The sequence below is a fragment of the Caloenas nicobarica genome, chromosome 1, assembly GCF_036013445.1.
Source record: "Caloenas nicobarica isolate bCalNic1 chromosome 1, bCalNic1.hap1, whole genome shotgun sequence".
Classification (NCBI taxonomy): Eukaryota; Metazoa; Chordata; class Aves; order Columbiformes; family Columbidae; genus Caloenas; species Caloenas nicobarica.
Window position 1 is genome coordinate 80,505,397 of NC_088245.1, and position 17,025 is coordinate 80,522,421.

The 17,025-nt window shown below is 39.2% G+C and overlaps 1 protein-coding gene across 2 annotated transcripts in view; it reads right to left on the reverse strand.

The window, feature by feature from the left end:
- Nucleotides 1–1,672: 1,672 nt before the first annotated feature.
- BCAT1 (branched chain amino acid transaminase 1) overlaps nucleotides 1,673–17,025 on the reverse strand; it is a 65,181-nt gene continuing 49,828 nt past the window's right edge. For both annotated transcript variants that reach the window (XM_065634532.1, XM_065634522.1), the window contains exons 9-11: nucleotides 16,134–16,274; nucleotides 14,470–14,544; nucleotides 1,673–8,946 (exon numbers count right to left, since the gene is read on the reverse strand). In XM_065634532.1, the coding sequence (XP_065490604.1) occupies nucleotides 8,905–8,946; nucleotides 14,470–14,544; nucleotides 16,134–16,274 (258 nt within the window). In that variant the 3' untranslated portion in view covers nucleotides 1,673–8,904. The remainder of the gene's footprint in view (nucleotides 8,947–14,469; nucleotides 14,545–16,133; nucleotides 16,275–17,025) is intronic.

The window sequence follows — 17,025 nt, forward strand, 5'->3', positions numbered from 1 at the left end:
AACAGGGTAATTCTTTAGCAGCTCTGATAGAATCACCACTGTGATGCCACAATATCATAGCACTGAGCAAAAGGAAAGGAAGAAGAAAAAATGAAATTCACACTGCCGCTGATATACCCTCTAAACTGGCATTTCTAATTCTAACATTGACTGCCTGTATTAGAATCCCCAACTTTTTTCCTTGCCCTGTTTATATGTACAGAATGCATTTTTTTCCTTATGTTTTAAAATATTGCTGGGGAAGATAAAGCATTTTTTGTCACATCACAGAATCACAGAATGGTTTGGGTTGGAAGGGACCTCAAAGATCACCTAGTTCCAACCCAACAGCTTCCACTAGACCAGGTTGCTCAGAGCCCCGTCCAGCCTGGCCTTGAACACTTCCAGGGATGGGGCATCCACAGCTTCTCTGGGCAGCCTGTGCCAGTGCCTCACCATGACATCAACTTTACCAGGCTATATCTCCCAGAAAAGAGTCCTCAGAATGGATCCTCTCCATCCCCAAGAACACAGTCCTGGTGGTGATACTGTGACAAGTGCTTTGTTGAACAGAGCTATTGCCAGCTACTGAGATGTTTCAAAAGGGAGCAAAAAAGAGGTCTTTTAAGTGTTGCTAAAAGGCACTGGTCAATCAGTCTCTGAAGCCCACTCAGCACCTTGTAGGATCAGTCCTCAAATTATTACTAGTTTGGATAAGCAAGTTTTGAAAGCTGTCTTACTGACGCTCAATGCTAGAGACACAACGAAGAAAGTCTCCCTTAGGATGAAAGCGGAGAGGCCAAAGTACAGGAATGAAGTCCAATTCTGACATGTTAGGCTCATTCTTCTAGTAATTAACAACTCTTAGTACTTACCTGTCTACAGCTTCTTTAAAGTGACCTGTGTCCATGCCAGCTTTCTCCCAAGTCACTGAGAACCAAACCAGACGGAAAATTTACCCCAGTGCGTACTTTACCACAGCATGGATCAGCACTACCTTTAATAACAGTATTCCCTGCACTGAAAAGGGTGAATACGTCAAGTATTTTGGTAAATATAGCTACTACACATGGCAAATGTCAAGATTTTAATGACACTCACTTTTCAGCGCTTTCCATCTTCAAAGGGCTTCCCATTGGTTGTCATGCTTCGGAGTAATGACTGTTCAAAACCGCCCCGTGAAAAGCTGGAAGCATAAAACTGTTTTCGGGTCTCTCCCTTGAGTTCATTACCCAAAACCCTTAGAATGGGGCCTGTATCCAATCACTGCTACTAATACATAGTCCTGGCACGTTAAAAGCTGTTTCATGACAACGTGGTTAGCAGGTAGGTAGTTTTGCTGCTTGATTCATCCAACACTTTAAGTGAAAAAAGTGGCTGAGTCTCCAGCCTTGGCAGGGTAGTTGCATGTTTGCCGTTGGTAAGGCCTCGTTCTTCCCTCTGAGTGTCATAGCCTTAGACTTCAGCGCAAGCCAGAAGGCAGGATAGGGGCTTTGCATTTTGACTATAGAGTCAACCACTTGCATCTTGCTCTGTCATTCTTAAATGCCGCATTTCATTCTGTATTTTTTTTTCCTTTAATCCAAGTTTCAAGAGTGTATTTCACAACAGGTCCTATCTAAGGGATAGTTACACTTTAGTTAGCTGTACTCAACAATGATGATTCCATAACATGCCACAAACAGGTGCCCATTAAATTCCTTTATTGAAGACAGAAACATTGCATAACAGATCTGATGAGGAAAACTGCAACGAGTATTGACTGTTTCTACTGCCAGCAAAATACAGTTATTACAGGATTTGCAGACATACAAATATAAAGTGTTTCTTGCATGCCAGATGGTCTGTACGTAACAATGCCATTAGATGCACTTAAACTGTGCTTCTACAAAACCTTTAGAGAAGAATGAGGTAGACTTTCCTTTAGTTTATCCAGTATTTTTTCACACATCTGTCCTTTACTGCTTTAATATGCTCAGATCCTTGTAAAATACCTAGTTAACTTTAACATTTGAGAAAACAAGAGACCCTTCAGAGGTGTTTACTTCTCCCTCTTTAAGCTGCTAATTTCCCGCTGCTTATATGCTACAGTTCCAATAGCTACTACTGCACCCTTCTAAATGCCTTGAAGGCAAGGTAGATCGGGGCATCTATCTTTCCAAATTTACTGCTTCAACAGAAATTGTTTGCAAATAGCCTCATATAAAACTCTGACTTGTCTCCATCACGGCAAGTAACCTTTTAAATTCTGTCACTCTCTACTACAGTGGGCAAGCTAGAGTCCAAGCCATCTCCCCAGGAGATGGCGTGAAAAGATTCACTCTTTGTCAACATCCTTGACTATGGAATAGAGTTTATGAACCCTCTGTCTCCTACTTGAAGTTCTAGTCAACTACTGGGCCATTAGAAAATGAACGTAAATTATGGGAATAGAATAGGCCACTGTAGAAAATAGCTTCTCACTGTTAGATGATCTGTTAGTCTCTGTTTTGGACAGAATGAGAATGGTAACGATGTTCTGAGGTCCTGTCTTGACTGACTTGATGGGTAATTTTACTTTCATTCCTTAACACGTCTGTTCTGGAGACAGAAGACTTTTCACTTTTTTTCTCTGGTATTTGCTGCAAGCACTTAGTACCTACTGAAAACTCCAGAGTGTGCTATAAGGGTAGAGAAAAAAAAAACCCTGGTATTTTGCCTGAAGAGGTCACAATTCTAGTGGTGACCAAATCATAATGAAGAGGGGATTTGCCATATAGAAATAGGGTGGTTACATAAAGAATCAGAATGTTTGCTTTCTCTTCATAACCTACAGAGACATGACAGTTTACGATAATAGTTCAGTGACACTGTATAAGAATTCTAAAATGAAAAGCAAAATTTTTATAAAAGGTGCAAAATTTAAAAGGTTCCATGTTCATATCTTGATCACTTTGATCATAAATTGAACGAAGATCTATTCCTGCAGGATTGTACCACCTGAGATAACTTCGGAGCTCCTCCATCTCACATTTAAATAACTGCTCAAAGCCTGACAGAATCAAGTTCTATAAAGAGCTGGCATTATTAAGAGAACCAGCTCTTGGAAACTCTCCCAACTCTTGCTTAGGAAAAAAAAAAGCACTACACTTATTTTATCTGCTATTGCCTACACACCTCTTTGGTAAAAACCAAAAATCATCAGTGTTGGAAAACCACTTGGAATACTGTAGTTAATTACTTCCACAAAGCTGTCTTCTATTTTGCTACTTTATCCAGCAAGTACGTTAAAGACTTTGAAATTCTATGTTAAGGTCTTAAATCCTCCTTAAGGTCTTCCCATGAACACAAAATTTAACATTCTTTTTTTAAACCATGGCATGAGAATTCAGGATCATGGTAAAAATAAGACACGATTAATTAACTTTTAAGATAAACAAACAGTATAAATTAATGTTCAGAGAGAAGGACGAGGATCTAGTCATGCTGTTATTACTAGTGAATTTAAATAGCATTACTTTTAGTAAATTTGGGTGTGCTTAACCTTGCTAGTGCAGTCGATGAGATTTATTTCTATCTGAGCTACTAATTCCAAACCTTTGTTCCAAATCTAAGGCTTGACTATTCTAATTCCGTATTCTTCCACACCTGCTAAGCCCTAATGTACTTGACTGTTAAAGTAATGGATAAGTTAGGCTTTTTATGGAGTTAGGGATATATTTGCCAGCTGTGCTATAAAGGGCAGTCAGATTCTGCATAGTCAGAGAAAATATCCTGGAATTCCCACTAACAACCATCATGCTTAAAGCAAGGCATGGACAGAAGGATTGCAACAACAGTATTTTTCACCAACTCAATACCAGTACTCTCTTTTGCTATTATGACTAAAAATACAAATACTTATTAAGATATTTCTGAGCTTAAATGATTTAGGACCTATGAATTATTTTTCCAAATATTAAGGGTAGTGACAAAATACAGTAAAACACAGCTCTTTGACACTTCCCAATTGCTAAATATTGCAGTTCAGAAAATTTGTAGTCAAGCTGGATAAAAGGTTTGTCTCAGTGCTACATGACAAAGCGTACCTCTAGAACAGTGGTAATCTAATGACTCTGCACGAAGAGGTACAATGCTTCCTTCAAGCATCACTTTCAAATAAGGTAGCACTTTTTGAGAGGTGGAGGTGAATTCTCTTTTCAAGATCTTTCTGTATACTACTTTATATTCTAAACTACATGTTTTGCTTGTTTATGTGTCCATACAGCAAACCTTAGATATATTTCTCATTCAAACGACATGTTTCTCCTGCATAAGCAAGATACTTCTATGCTAAGGTGATCCTGGAAATACTGGACTTTACATGACATCTTTCTCTGCTGTTTAAAAAGCTTTCTGGATAGTTTATTTCACGTGTAGTAAAATAACTTTTTACGTAAAGGTTTGGATGAGAGTTAAAAGTGATGTAAGTGGTAGTACCAGTACTCTGCACTGACAAAGGGGTTAGATAACTTGTCCAGGGCCACAAAGTCAGTGGCAGTCTGTTCAGCCACTACACATGCAGGTGGTAAAATGCAATTCTCATTCCTGAACATCTGCAAAATGAACAAAACACTTTTTTTTTTTTTTTCTTTTTAACCTTCACTACTGCTAAAAGAATGCAAAATGTAATAACCACTTAAATGATCACTTTTAGATGTCAGGCTGAATGGCATCATAATAGAAGGCCAGGGAAAAGGTGTTGCAAGTCTGTGTGGAAGTGAAAGCAAGCAAGGAACAGTCCACCTCGGGGCAGGCTCAGCCATCATTTACACCTGCCCACCTCTCCATATACGACCCTGACACTACAACATCCAAATTTAGCACCAGTAGGGTGAATCTTCATACAGAGAGAGCCAGTGTGCCATAGTCTGGCAGGCTGTGCTACCATGTCTGTATTCTATTTCATAGCAAGGCACTATCAACAGATAGTTCACACTAAGCAATCTGCTGAGATTATGCAGATTGTTCTGTAGAGGTCATTGAATTCAAGAGGGCTCCTCCCCTAATCAGGTGGCTATGAGATCAGTCCCAGCTGGTTTTATGTCTACCTCCTTGGAAGACCATGTATTAGATAGACATTTCAAATAACTTGCACTCCGAATGACTCTTTCAAATAGTACTTATTTCCAAATTACTATTCTTTACGCCTGAGGACAAGTAAGTATAAAATAAGTATACAGGAGAGAATTGATGATACGTCCCTCTTGAATTAGGTAAACCCTAAACAAAAACGTATCAAGGAAGACGAGTGGAGGACAACTGCTTTTTTGGCTTGAGACAGCTGAACAGGCATAAATGACGGCTGGGTAGAAAGACCTCTCACTATCTTGCTTTTGTCTCATCAGTCTTCTATACGCCAGAAAAACTGTTTGCTTTGCACTGCTACAGACTGAACAGATTATCTACCCTAAGCAGGAACCTTTATTAACATTCTCACCAGAGTCTGTCACTGTAAATTCTCAGCAAATTTGCCCTCACTGCAGTTAAGAATCTAGTTATGTAATGCTGGTTGCTGAAGCCATAACTCTTGGCATCAGAACGGCTTGTATGAAATGCCAGTTTCAGTAAAAGTTCTCTCATTTGAAGGACTTCTTTCTTATGCATGAATCATGCTCACCAAACTGAAAATTAAGGACATGCTCAATACTGAAAATAATAATCAAAAGAATGAAGGGGAGAAGAAAGAACATACAAAAATTAGAGCTCATTATTATCATTCTAAAGTACCAGTGTTTGTAAAACATAAGCATGTGAAAGACTGAATCTCATTTGATCAACCCAATTAAACATTAAATAATTGCAGCCAATTATGCAAATATCATACAACAATATTAATTTGTTGATCTTTTTTGAACAGTCTCAATTTCTCCTAATGTTAGACTATCTTATGTCTTAAATGATCAATTAGGAGAACCATAACTAAGTGATGAAGAATGGATAATTGCCTAGTTATGATGTACCAAACTCTTTCTATGTAAATCTGCTGCAATTAAACAAATAGGGCACATGGAGAAAAGACGTGCAGATGTTCTTTTATCATCTAGTATTAGCCCAGGAAATACCACAGTTCTCTCCTAAATTTTACAGGCAAAAATAGGGAGAATGCAATACTAAATACTATTATTTACACATATGATTTCTTTCCTTTGGTTAACAGGATAAAAAAGCAGCAGCAGAATGCAGGGTAGGGCAGCATGCAACATCAGAATAATTTCCTGTATTCTAGTGACCTGTCAGCTCCATTACTTACACGTTTTAAAGTTTAAGATCTAGAACCTATTCACCTGGATCCCATTTGGAAACAAGCACAACTTTGAGCTGACATTGTCAGAATAAAGCAATTAACCAAGATGTTAAAGACAACAGCTAACACATGCACACTACATGTTTTCATTCTTCTCTTCTAGAAAAGTCTATGCATTTCTATGGATCATTTCAGTTTCAACTCTCATAACTTTGAAGTCTCCATCAGCGCAAAATGTGCAGTAAAAGGAAAGGTGTCTCTCTGGTCAGTACAGGAAACAGTGCAAACCACAATAAATGGAACCGCCTGTTTTCCTCACATTAAATTATGTACACCCACTTTAAGAAGGGTTTTATGCAACTTCTAGGTTTACGACACAGTAAAATAACTCTTCTCGCTGGTCCTTTTTCATTCTGACTAGTGAATAGATTACTGCTGGCATACTGGTGCCTTCATGGGGATTTTTGATACATGATACCTGTCAACTCTATCAACATCTTGACATGTTAAGGTATCATACAACCACTTTGCCCTGCATCTGAAGTTAGACATTTCCACTTTCCCTTTTGCTGCTACATCTAAGAGGAACATAAGGGGATAGATCAGACAGTTCAGTAACAGGAAGTCACATGCAGTTGCCACTACATCATCTTTAGAGAGCTCCATGCCACACTCCAGTTAAAGGCATTCTTTAGTTATGATACTTGTCTCATTGGATAAAACTCTCTATCTCACACTGCATCTTGACATTTTCCCCATGTCAGTTTTTCCACTCCTCTAATTAAAGACTACCAGCAGCTTATAAGATGAAGACCAGCACACAATACAGATTCAAACAGTCAGAAAAGCAGAAACACAATACTATTGCTACTATAAGTCAAACAACATTTTGTGCTTGTAGCTGTATTCTAAAGAGAAAACTATCAAACAAATTTTAACAATGGTTACATTGTCAGAGAGAACCTTCAACTGTTCTTCATTAAAACAACAGACTGGAGTGCAGTGAAAGATAGTAAAAGTAATGATTTGAGGAAGCAAAAGAAAGTGATGGCTAAATAGGGGTTGTCTTTAAAATCTGACTAACAGCAACAGGAAAGCCATAAGGCTATTTTTTCGCAGTTGTATAAGGCATGGATGGTCTATTAGAAATTATATTTTGCCTTTTTAAAGTATGTTAACAAATGGCAGTAAATACAAAGGACTTAGAAAGCATGTGAGAGATACTGTTGGATATTAACAAAAATAAAGTGCTAAGTATTTCCCTTAATACTGGTGCATCCCTACTGCAAACTATGGCAATTAATGTTTCAGTTTTCCTTCTTATAGGACTCCATTAGTGTCAAAGTTCCACCATTTTTACACTGAAGTAGCACTTTGGAACATTGATACAGAATACGGTGATCTTTTTTGGCAAAATATATCTTAAAGCTGTTCGACAAAGCTGTGTGCAAAAAGAGAAAGCTAATAAATATTACAGTATAACTGTTAGTGAACATTTGCAGAACTTGCTTCCCTAACTATGGGCTACTTGTTCTATATTGCATCCAAATAGGATCAAGACTGCATGTGAGAGGGCAACAGTATATGAAGCAGTATGTGACTGATCAGAATAAAACCAGGGTCTGAATGAAATCCCTTCTTGTCCTAGGCATTTTCTGCCGACAACATAACTTGCTCCTTAATAGGAAGGCCATATTAAAGTACACGTGTCAATGGAGGCTGGATACATTTCGCAGTAAGTCAGGAAGGGAACAAGAAAAACATTTTGCTGGTCTAAATTATATGACTGGCTGTTGAAAGAAATTCCTCAATCCAAAGCTTTGGTTGCTCAGAAGAGCAGTTCAACTGTCACAGCCACACTTGTCTAATCTTATTTTCTAGACATTCACCTGGAAGGCAACACTATCCGCAGCGCCCAGCTCTGTGCTCAGCCAGGTGAAGAGTGATTCTTGCCTCAGCAGGGCCTGTCCCAGCCCAGTAATTCATAAATGGAAGGACGTATTCAAGTCTTAGAGAGGTATTCACTGCCCAAGCTGTTGCTGCATATCCCCATGGAGGGAAAGGCAATAGGCCAACCAAGAGCATATTGCAGGCTAGATCAACTCAGAGAATTTTGGCCTGAAGGACAGAGCTGTTATTTGACAGAGTATGCATGAAGGGATCTAGACCGCTATGCAAGATCAGGAATCCCCCCCCGCAAGCAAATTATGAAAGGAAAGAACGTATGGCTAAACTTAATTGCTTCCCAAACACAGAGAAAAAGGCAGAATAACGTCAGTAGAACCCTGTGGCCAACCAACAGGCAACATCTTTGTTATATGACAATGTGCTCTGCTGGTGATGGCAGTTAAAGCAAAACAAACTGAAGAGCAGTTGAAGAACATTTTACAGGTTTTTAGACTGTACATAAGACACAAGGAGGCACTAAGAAAACTCTTAGGAAAGTTCTATTGCTAACATTTAGAACCTCGACCAAGAAACCAGGCTTCTAGTAACAGGATTACAGTAGAAATCAAAATGATTGTGTTCACATTTGCCCGATTGTGGAAACAATCATCCTGGGGAGCAAACTGATACAGAAACTATGCTACGCACAGGCAGCTACAGAAGTTGTCATTATTCATGTCTGTTCTGCCTGGAGGGTCTGAACTCTTCCACCTTCATGACACCAGCACTGCCCAATCGCTGTCTTCTCTTCCATACTGAAACAAAGCAAAAATGGAGTTTAAGGATAAAAGTTAAAAGTAACAGTGTACGATAATGATAACTTCTTATGTCTATCCTCAGAAAGATTCATATCCACCACCTTGACAGTAGTTTACATAATTTCTTACGCCTTTACTGTTGTCTTTGATTTAAGCAAAGCCTAAAGGCAGCTTGAAGCTTTGTCCCTCTTCCAAGAAGTAGACTGGGAAAGGCAAATACTGATACTCACTAGAGATGACACAGAATAGTCCTGCTTCACCAAGCTTTCCATCAATTTAATACAATTATTCCCTGAGGTCTGTTCATTAATTCATTCATAAGTATGCCCCTACTCAAGCTCCAACAAACAAATTGGTTTTATTTCTTTTTATTTTCAAGGTGGCTTTTTATTACAGCATTCTGATTGAATGTGAAATAAAATCCACCACAAATACCACAGAATACAATTAGAGAGAATTGTAACCCAAACAAAACAAATTGTCTTTCCATACGCAAACCAACAGGGTCACCAGGAAGAAATGAAGGCAACCTAGTACGTGGAGCTTTATCCCTTCCAGGGGACGATATAGTCCCAAGGCAGCACTTTTGGTTGTTAAACTGGTTCCATGTTCTCAAGCTCTTTGTCACTGGCCCTGTAAACAATGCTCCAGAGAGCCCCAAAAAGGCACACAGGGCTCAAGTGTGTAAGTAAAGCAAAAGTGGACAGACTAGAGGCAGACGTAAATTCAGAGCCCTTTGTCTCACAGTACCATGTTCAGGAAGCTTGAAAACACCAAGGAATAAAGCCTGGTTTTAGAGGCTTTATGTAGGCTGAAAAGATCACTTGATGAGAATTTCCCCAGAGAGGATGAAAGGAAGTTCCTCCAATTCAGGTTCTGCATCAGCAGGTAAGGAGATAAAGGGACGTTAAAGCAGGGAAAAGATAACAGCTCTGAATCAGGATGAGCCAGAAAACCACACTTGTAGATCCACAAAGGAATGCTGTTCAGCATGCGTGTGTTTCACTCTTTACGCCAGCAGGTAAAGCCCCTAAATGACCTCCACGTGTACCATGTCTACTTTTTCTTTTCACTACTAATTCTGCTGCTCCTGTTCTGCAGCCTGTGATGTGCTTCACTAAACACTGGTAAGGTGCTACACAAGACCTTGGATGAGTTACTTGTTCAACAGATTTCCAGTTTGCATTCCCCAATGTCAGCATGGTTACCTTGGGACCTCTAACCAAGGAAAAGCAGATATTATCAGTTTAGCCACAAAACACTGGATTACCTTCATGCAAGGCAATTTTTTTTGAGGATGGGAGCAAAGAGAGAAAAAAAAGGTATCTCTTTGGCCTTCATACCACTGCTTCTCAGAGAAAAGGTAGCACCCCCATTTCCCCCAAACCAGAAGGCAGACAAAGGCCAGGAGATTATTTTTAAGTTTTGCTGGTGGGGGTATCATCTAATGCTCTGATGCTGACTTCAAAAATTGAAAGGACTGGTCTGAGTTGCCATTTGACTATGGTTTGAACCTGCTTTCAGAATTAAAAGGGGAATGGAGATGCTATACCACAATCATTCCGGAAATTAAAGCAGGTTTAGCTTCCTTTTCTGATTCTGCCAAAGACTTTGTTACTTCAGGCTAGTCAATACCATCCTTCTTTTTCCCCTCACAGGTCCTGCTTTGTAAAAATTAACATATCCATTCTCCTTCCCTGGTTGTTTTCCATTGACCTATCCAGTCAGATTGTGCAAGTTTGAGAAAGATATGGTTTTTGCCTAAAAGTCTGTTCACTGCTGTCTTGACTGCCATGTTTAAATGTATTTTATATCATGTAGTACAGAGAATATATCTTACTTTCTATCCAGCCTTTCCAAGTTGCATCCTGCTCTACGCTTTAAAGGGTATAGCAAAACCTTGTTTATTCTCAAAGCATGGAATGCAAAACCACAAAAACATCTGAGTGGTGTTTCAGTGAGTGTATTCCCAGAGAAAAGAATCTCATCTCTTAAGTCTTCTAACTCAAGCAGTTATAGAAGACAGTGTACTATGACTAAGTCATTCATAAGCACACTGCTACTGTATACAATGTAAATAATTTAATCTAAAATCTTTATCAGCCTTCAGTAATCATGATTTCCACTCAGTGATAGGAAGGGAAATGTATATCACAGTGCTACTACTGTCTCTCTCAATTGGCATGAGAAATGGAATCAGTTCTGCCCATGAGTTTCTAATTTGTCACTCTAGCTCTAGTTCCACTGAACAGCTGTTCAAATCCAAAGAAATCCTGTTGAACACAGAAGACTTGCAAAAGAACAATCAGCAGCATGAAAACAGACTTGGAAACACAATAATGAAGGTAATCTGAAAATGCCAGACAAGCGTGTATTGTGCACAAGGGAATCAGTATAATGATATTGGATGTGGATCCCTGCACCTCCTGGCCACAGGTGCATACGCAGAACAATGTTGATACTGAAAATTTGAACTTTTTTACAAATAACCATTATCCAACATGAAATGGATATATTGCCCTAGTTCGGATAATAGTACAGAACAGACCAAAGCTGTGTTTGGCTGTAATTTCCATTGCATTTTGTTCTTCAGAACTTGAACGTTCTTTGGTATAACAGGCTCAGACTGTCCAAATGAGATGATCATAGTCCAATGATATTGCAAAGAGATTTTTTTTTCCCCTCCTGGCAGAATAAATTAAACATCTTTGTGAAAGATTCTGAAAACTCCCCTGACATGTTGAGTATATTACATATTACATTTTGTGTGTTGCAGCATTGTTTTCTGTACGACAACATGGGGTTCACTTGGGTATGAGCTGATCTTTCCACAGATAGAAAAGTGCGGAAACACAATCAGCACCCACTGATTGACTCTTAAAGGGGAAGCAGCCATCGTTCTCTTTAAAATCATATCTCTAACAATGAAGTGTTCTAACTTCCCTGGCTTTTTTAAAGAAGAAAGAAAACCCAGAAATAAACATACACACAATAGTCCAGCACTTTCCAGGGGCAATGAATTTACTCTTGGCATGTAACTAATGAATGCATGGTATGCATATAGTTGTAAGACAAAAAGGTCCAAGAATGATAATGGGTAGAAGCAATCCACACTTTTTCAGCCTCCTCCTGAGCCTTGTTTGGGGGTGTAAAAGCAGAGTGATCAGGGAGGGCATGCAAGAAAGCCTCAGGGAGCAGGCTAGATAAATACGTCTCACTAATTCAGACATTATCTATTGGCCAAGGGAGAAAGACATATATTTTAGTGTTGGCTTCTGAAACAGAATTCTGGGTTTCACAAGCCATTCTTCTGGAGAAGACAGTTGGTTGCCTCCTGACACAAACTGCTAAGCCAGTACCTATTCCCACATATAACTCTCAACAGGAGTCAGAGTTGCCTTCAACTCTTTCTGATGCTGAGCTACTCCATGACTGCAATTAGAAGTGATCAGTGGAGGCTCAAACTGGTCACGAATTGCTGAGGGTCCTAACGTGTATTATAAAGCATCACCTAGACATCAGAAGGTAACACAGGAGTTACACAAGTGCTTTTAGACATTAAAGATGGATACTTGACAAGATGGCTTTAATATAGAGCAGCGTGCTGCGAAAAAAGTGATCAGTATGTATCACAATGAAAAGGGTTATCAATAAAATCGGCTTATAGTCTGTCCCTGAAATAAATCTGGACATAAGAGAACATAAAAAATAAAGTGATGGACACCAACTGTTATTTTAAATAGGTGTATCAGGCACTTGGGGTGAGAAAGATGAAATAAAACTGTGGTATGTAGTGAGATTCTGGACAAAGGCTGCTGTGTATTTTCATATAGTAAGATGATTAAAATGTTATATGTAACTGAGCTGAGAACATGGAATACTAAGCCTCTCCATGCCTTCAACAAACAATAAGAACTAGAACCAAAGGTTCCTATGCTTCTTCCCAGCTATCAGTACTACTGTTTGAAGAGAAAGACCCAGATCTCAAGCCATTCCAGCTGGCACAGCTGAAATAGCAGAGACACAACAGGGGAGTGTCTCTTTTTGCCCCCATGAAAGTTGGCTCAGCCATCAACACAATAGTACCAGAATATCAGGAATTCTTTCCTCCCTGAATTGCAGCCAGAAATGTCCAATACTATCCTAAAAAACAAGAGATGCTGATCCTATGTCATCTGCCTAATGAAGAACAGTCAAGTGGTCTTGCTGCATCACTGAGCTACAAGTCTTAGCGAGGGATGGGAAGGGGGGAAGAAAAAAAAAGTTATGCTGGAGACCAGCAGCTGTGAAAGGTGAAAAAGTATGTAAAGAAACAAGAATACAGAAAAACCACTGAACTGATATGAGATGGCCTGACTTGCCCTTGTCTAAGACTGCTTCAACCTACTTGAATTAAGCAAGGAGAAAAACCCCACAATAGCACAAAAGGCTGAATAAATAACACTACACAAATGAACCCGCTTATTGTGAGATTTTAGGTCGGTTGACACATAACAGCGGATGGCAATTGATGAGTAGTTTTTGTTTGGGGACTCATCAGAAGAACCCTGTGTCAGATTATTTCTACACACTAGTAAAGGGCCTGTAAAATAGAAACAAAAATAAATTTTAAGACTCTTTCTTAAAAAGTTCTGATTACTTTATGGGATTCATAGAGTTGCTATGTGGTGCAGTACATCTCACAATCTTTCAAGAAGATTCTTAGTTCAGGGCTTACTGGCAGGAAGATAAAAATTTTAGTAGCAAATCTGAGAACCTCTTGAGCCAAAAGCTAAGAATGTAGAACAGTAACCGTCAGACTTGATTTCAAGAAATCATGACAATACTGCCAAACAACTGCTGTCAGATCTTAAATAAAGGGGCTTGTATTAATAACTTGCCAAAACCTACTCCTATCCCCAAATCCCCCACACCCTAAACTATGCTAAATAAACAGGCAACTAAAATAAGAAGGGTCATCATGTTCTGATAATTGACTTTAACTGAAATGGTATTGACTTCTACGCCCAGACGTGGAGGTCAAGCATGGATTCCAAATAGAATTGGATATTTATCAAAACACAGAGGAAGGAACTATTTCAAGAGAAAGCAGTGACTTTGTGATTGGAAAGATGGTGAGAAACAGAAATGTTGGGTTAGATGGCTGTGCACAGTGAGTGCTTGCTACTTCACCCATCACTTCAACCGTCAACCTATATTCATTTGTGATCGTCGTTATTAAGACGCTTTATCTCTTTTTTCCCCTTAAAAGGGAACCTATAACAATAGTACTGGATTTCACTGATAACAGTAATATCTTACAACTCTCATCCAGCTTCCGAGATGAAAAGGGAAAAAATACACTGTTCTCCATCCATGTCATACTTTCTCAAGGGAGGAAAAAAAACCAAAACAAAACAAAATAAAACAATAGACAAACCACAGTGCCCATAGCACCACTATTAAAAGGATTATTTTCTGATGTTTTCAAATTTTCACCTTTTACTATTTTATCTGGTTGAAGAAAAGGATGCACCTTACCTGGATGTCACTCAGTTTATTCAGGAAACGGGTTGCTAACTGAGGTCCATTCTCCATAGTTGGAATGTGCAAATGCTGACATTGAATAAATACAGGGCAGGGAAGGGAGAGAGAAAGAGAGAATCATATGTTACAATACCTTTATATACATATGAATACCTCAGGGTCACCAAGAACTTTAATAAATATTTACCAAGCTTTCTAGCCCTCCTTACAACTAGGCAAGGATTGTCATAATGATTTTTTTATAGGAAGGCACGCTGAGACAGTGAAAAGTTAGATGAGTTGAACTGTTATACTGTTTTTAAACAAAGGCTAATCTAAGCCTTCCAAAACATCTGTCCTATATGTAGAGTATATTGTACAGGCAAGAGAAGTAACATTATATACAGTATTTCAGTTCAAAGTATATTGTGTAGAAAAACCAACTGTATTTAAGGTACTTATCACTCAGCACCTTGATATGTCTCGTATTATCTTAGCATCTGATAATATCAATATGTTTATTCCACCTTATTAATTCAAGGAATATCACCTTACAGACATTTGCTGGACTTCTCATATTTAACAGAACAAAGTACATCCATGTATGTGGCTTCAATAACAGCCTTCTGAACTATCTTTGTGCTGGCTACACATCATCAGATCAGCTTAACAGGACGAATGCCTGTGGAATTCCACCTGTGCAGGAGAAATCTCCCATATGGTGTATAGTAGGTGGAATCACAGAATCACAGAATGTTAGGGATTGGAAAGGACCTCGAAAGATCATCTAGCCCAATCCCCCCCCGGAGCAGGAACACCCAGATGAGGTTACACAGGAAGGCGTCCGTGTCCAGGCGGGTTTTGAATGTCTCCAGAGAAGGAGACTCCACAACCTCCCTGGGCAGCCTGTTCCAGTGTTCTGTTACCCTCAACGTGAAGAAGTTTCTTCTCATATTTAAGTGGAACCTCCTGTGTTCCAGTTTGAACCCATTGCCCCTTGTCCTATCATTGGTTGTCACCGAGAAGAGCCTGGCTCCATCCTCTTGACACTCACCCTTTACATATTTATAAACATTGATGAGGTCACCCCTCAGTCTCCTCTTCTCCAAGCTAAAGAGACCCAGCTCCCTCAGCCTTTCCTCATAAGGGAGATGCTCCACTTCCTTCATCATCTTCGTGGCTCTGCGCTGGACTCTCTCCAGCAGTTCCCTATCCTTCTTGAACTGAGGGGCACAGCTGCACACCCTCCTGAAAGAGCTCTGCCATCAGTGCTGGTTCCTTGCAATGGCAGGTGAAGAAGAGATGAACTCAAGAAGGAAAAAATGAAGTGGCTCAGAAACATGGTTTCCTGCAAAAGCCTTTCCCCTCTTCACCTTTCCTAGGTGGGAGAATGTCTTTTTCTATATCTTCAAATGGGCTCAGAACTTTTTTTCTCCTTTTCCCAGGAACTGAGATTTTATGATTTTAACTATAAAAAATCCCAGAAAACGAGAGGGGAAGTTCTCTTCTGACAACATACTAGTAACTCACTTGAGAAACAACATACTGACACTGTTTCTCTTTCCAGGAGCCTCTGGTAGCACTCCTTTTCTATCTCACTTGTTTTTTGCTTCAGGTGCAATTAATCACGATAAAATTGTGAGGAAAGAAAGGGTGGGAAGAGAGAGACATTTTCTTACCTTGCCCTTATATAAAATTTGAGAGATAGGACATACAATACAAGCTGTTCCAGCACCAAACATCTCCTTTACTCTGTTCTTTTCCAAGGCAGCTGTCAGGTCACTCATGGTAATGTATCGCTCAGATACTTTAAATTCTTTCTGCACAAGAAGAATCAACCATAAAAACTGTTAAAAATTGTTTGTATTTTTGTTTTCCATGTCAAACCTCTCCAACAGAACTAATAGCCTACTGGCAACCAGACAAGTTTTGGATCTGATCTTGTGACCTTTTCACACTTCTCAGCATCACACAAGATATAATCTAACCAAAAGAATGACCGTCTAGGAAGCCAGTGCTTTGCCAGATACAATGCTGAACGACTAAGTGGCATTTCCCTCTGAATTGATACAGAATATCAACATTATGCATTAGGGAATAACACAGCAGAATTTGCCACAGGTTACGTGACAGGGGATCTGACTACTCGTGGTCTCCCACATACTAAAGTTTGTACAAAAGTTACTCTATGTCAAGAGAGCTTTGCATCCCACTCTCAGACAATTCCTAAGCAAAATAAATTCTATTAATTCCACCTGAAATGCCAACTAGATGTGATACACTTCTTTAAACCCTGGAAAAATTTCACACTGTAGCCTGCATACAGCAGTCACATAGAAAAATTAACATACTACAGGTATGAGTAAATTAGTTCATATTTGACAGTCTTAACATAGGAAGTGTTTTATGTTCTACAAATTTTGGAGAATGCATAGCAACTGACTGAATGCATAGCAACTGATTGAGGGAATGTGTTTAAAGAACAAAAATAAACATCAAACTTTGAAATTTTCATTTCATGGATTTATGTGGACTTCATTGTGCTGACAGACCAAACTAAAGCTTAGCTCT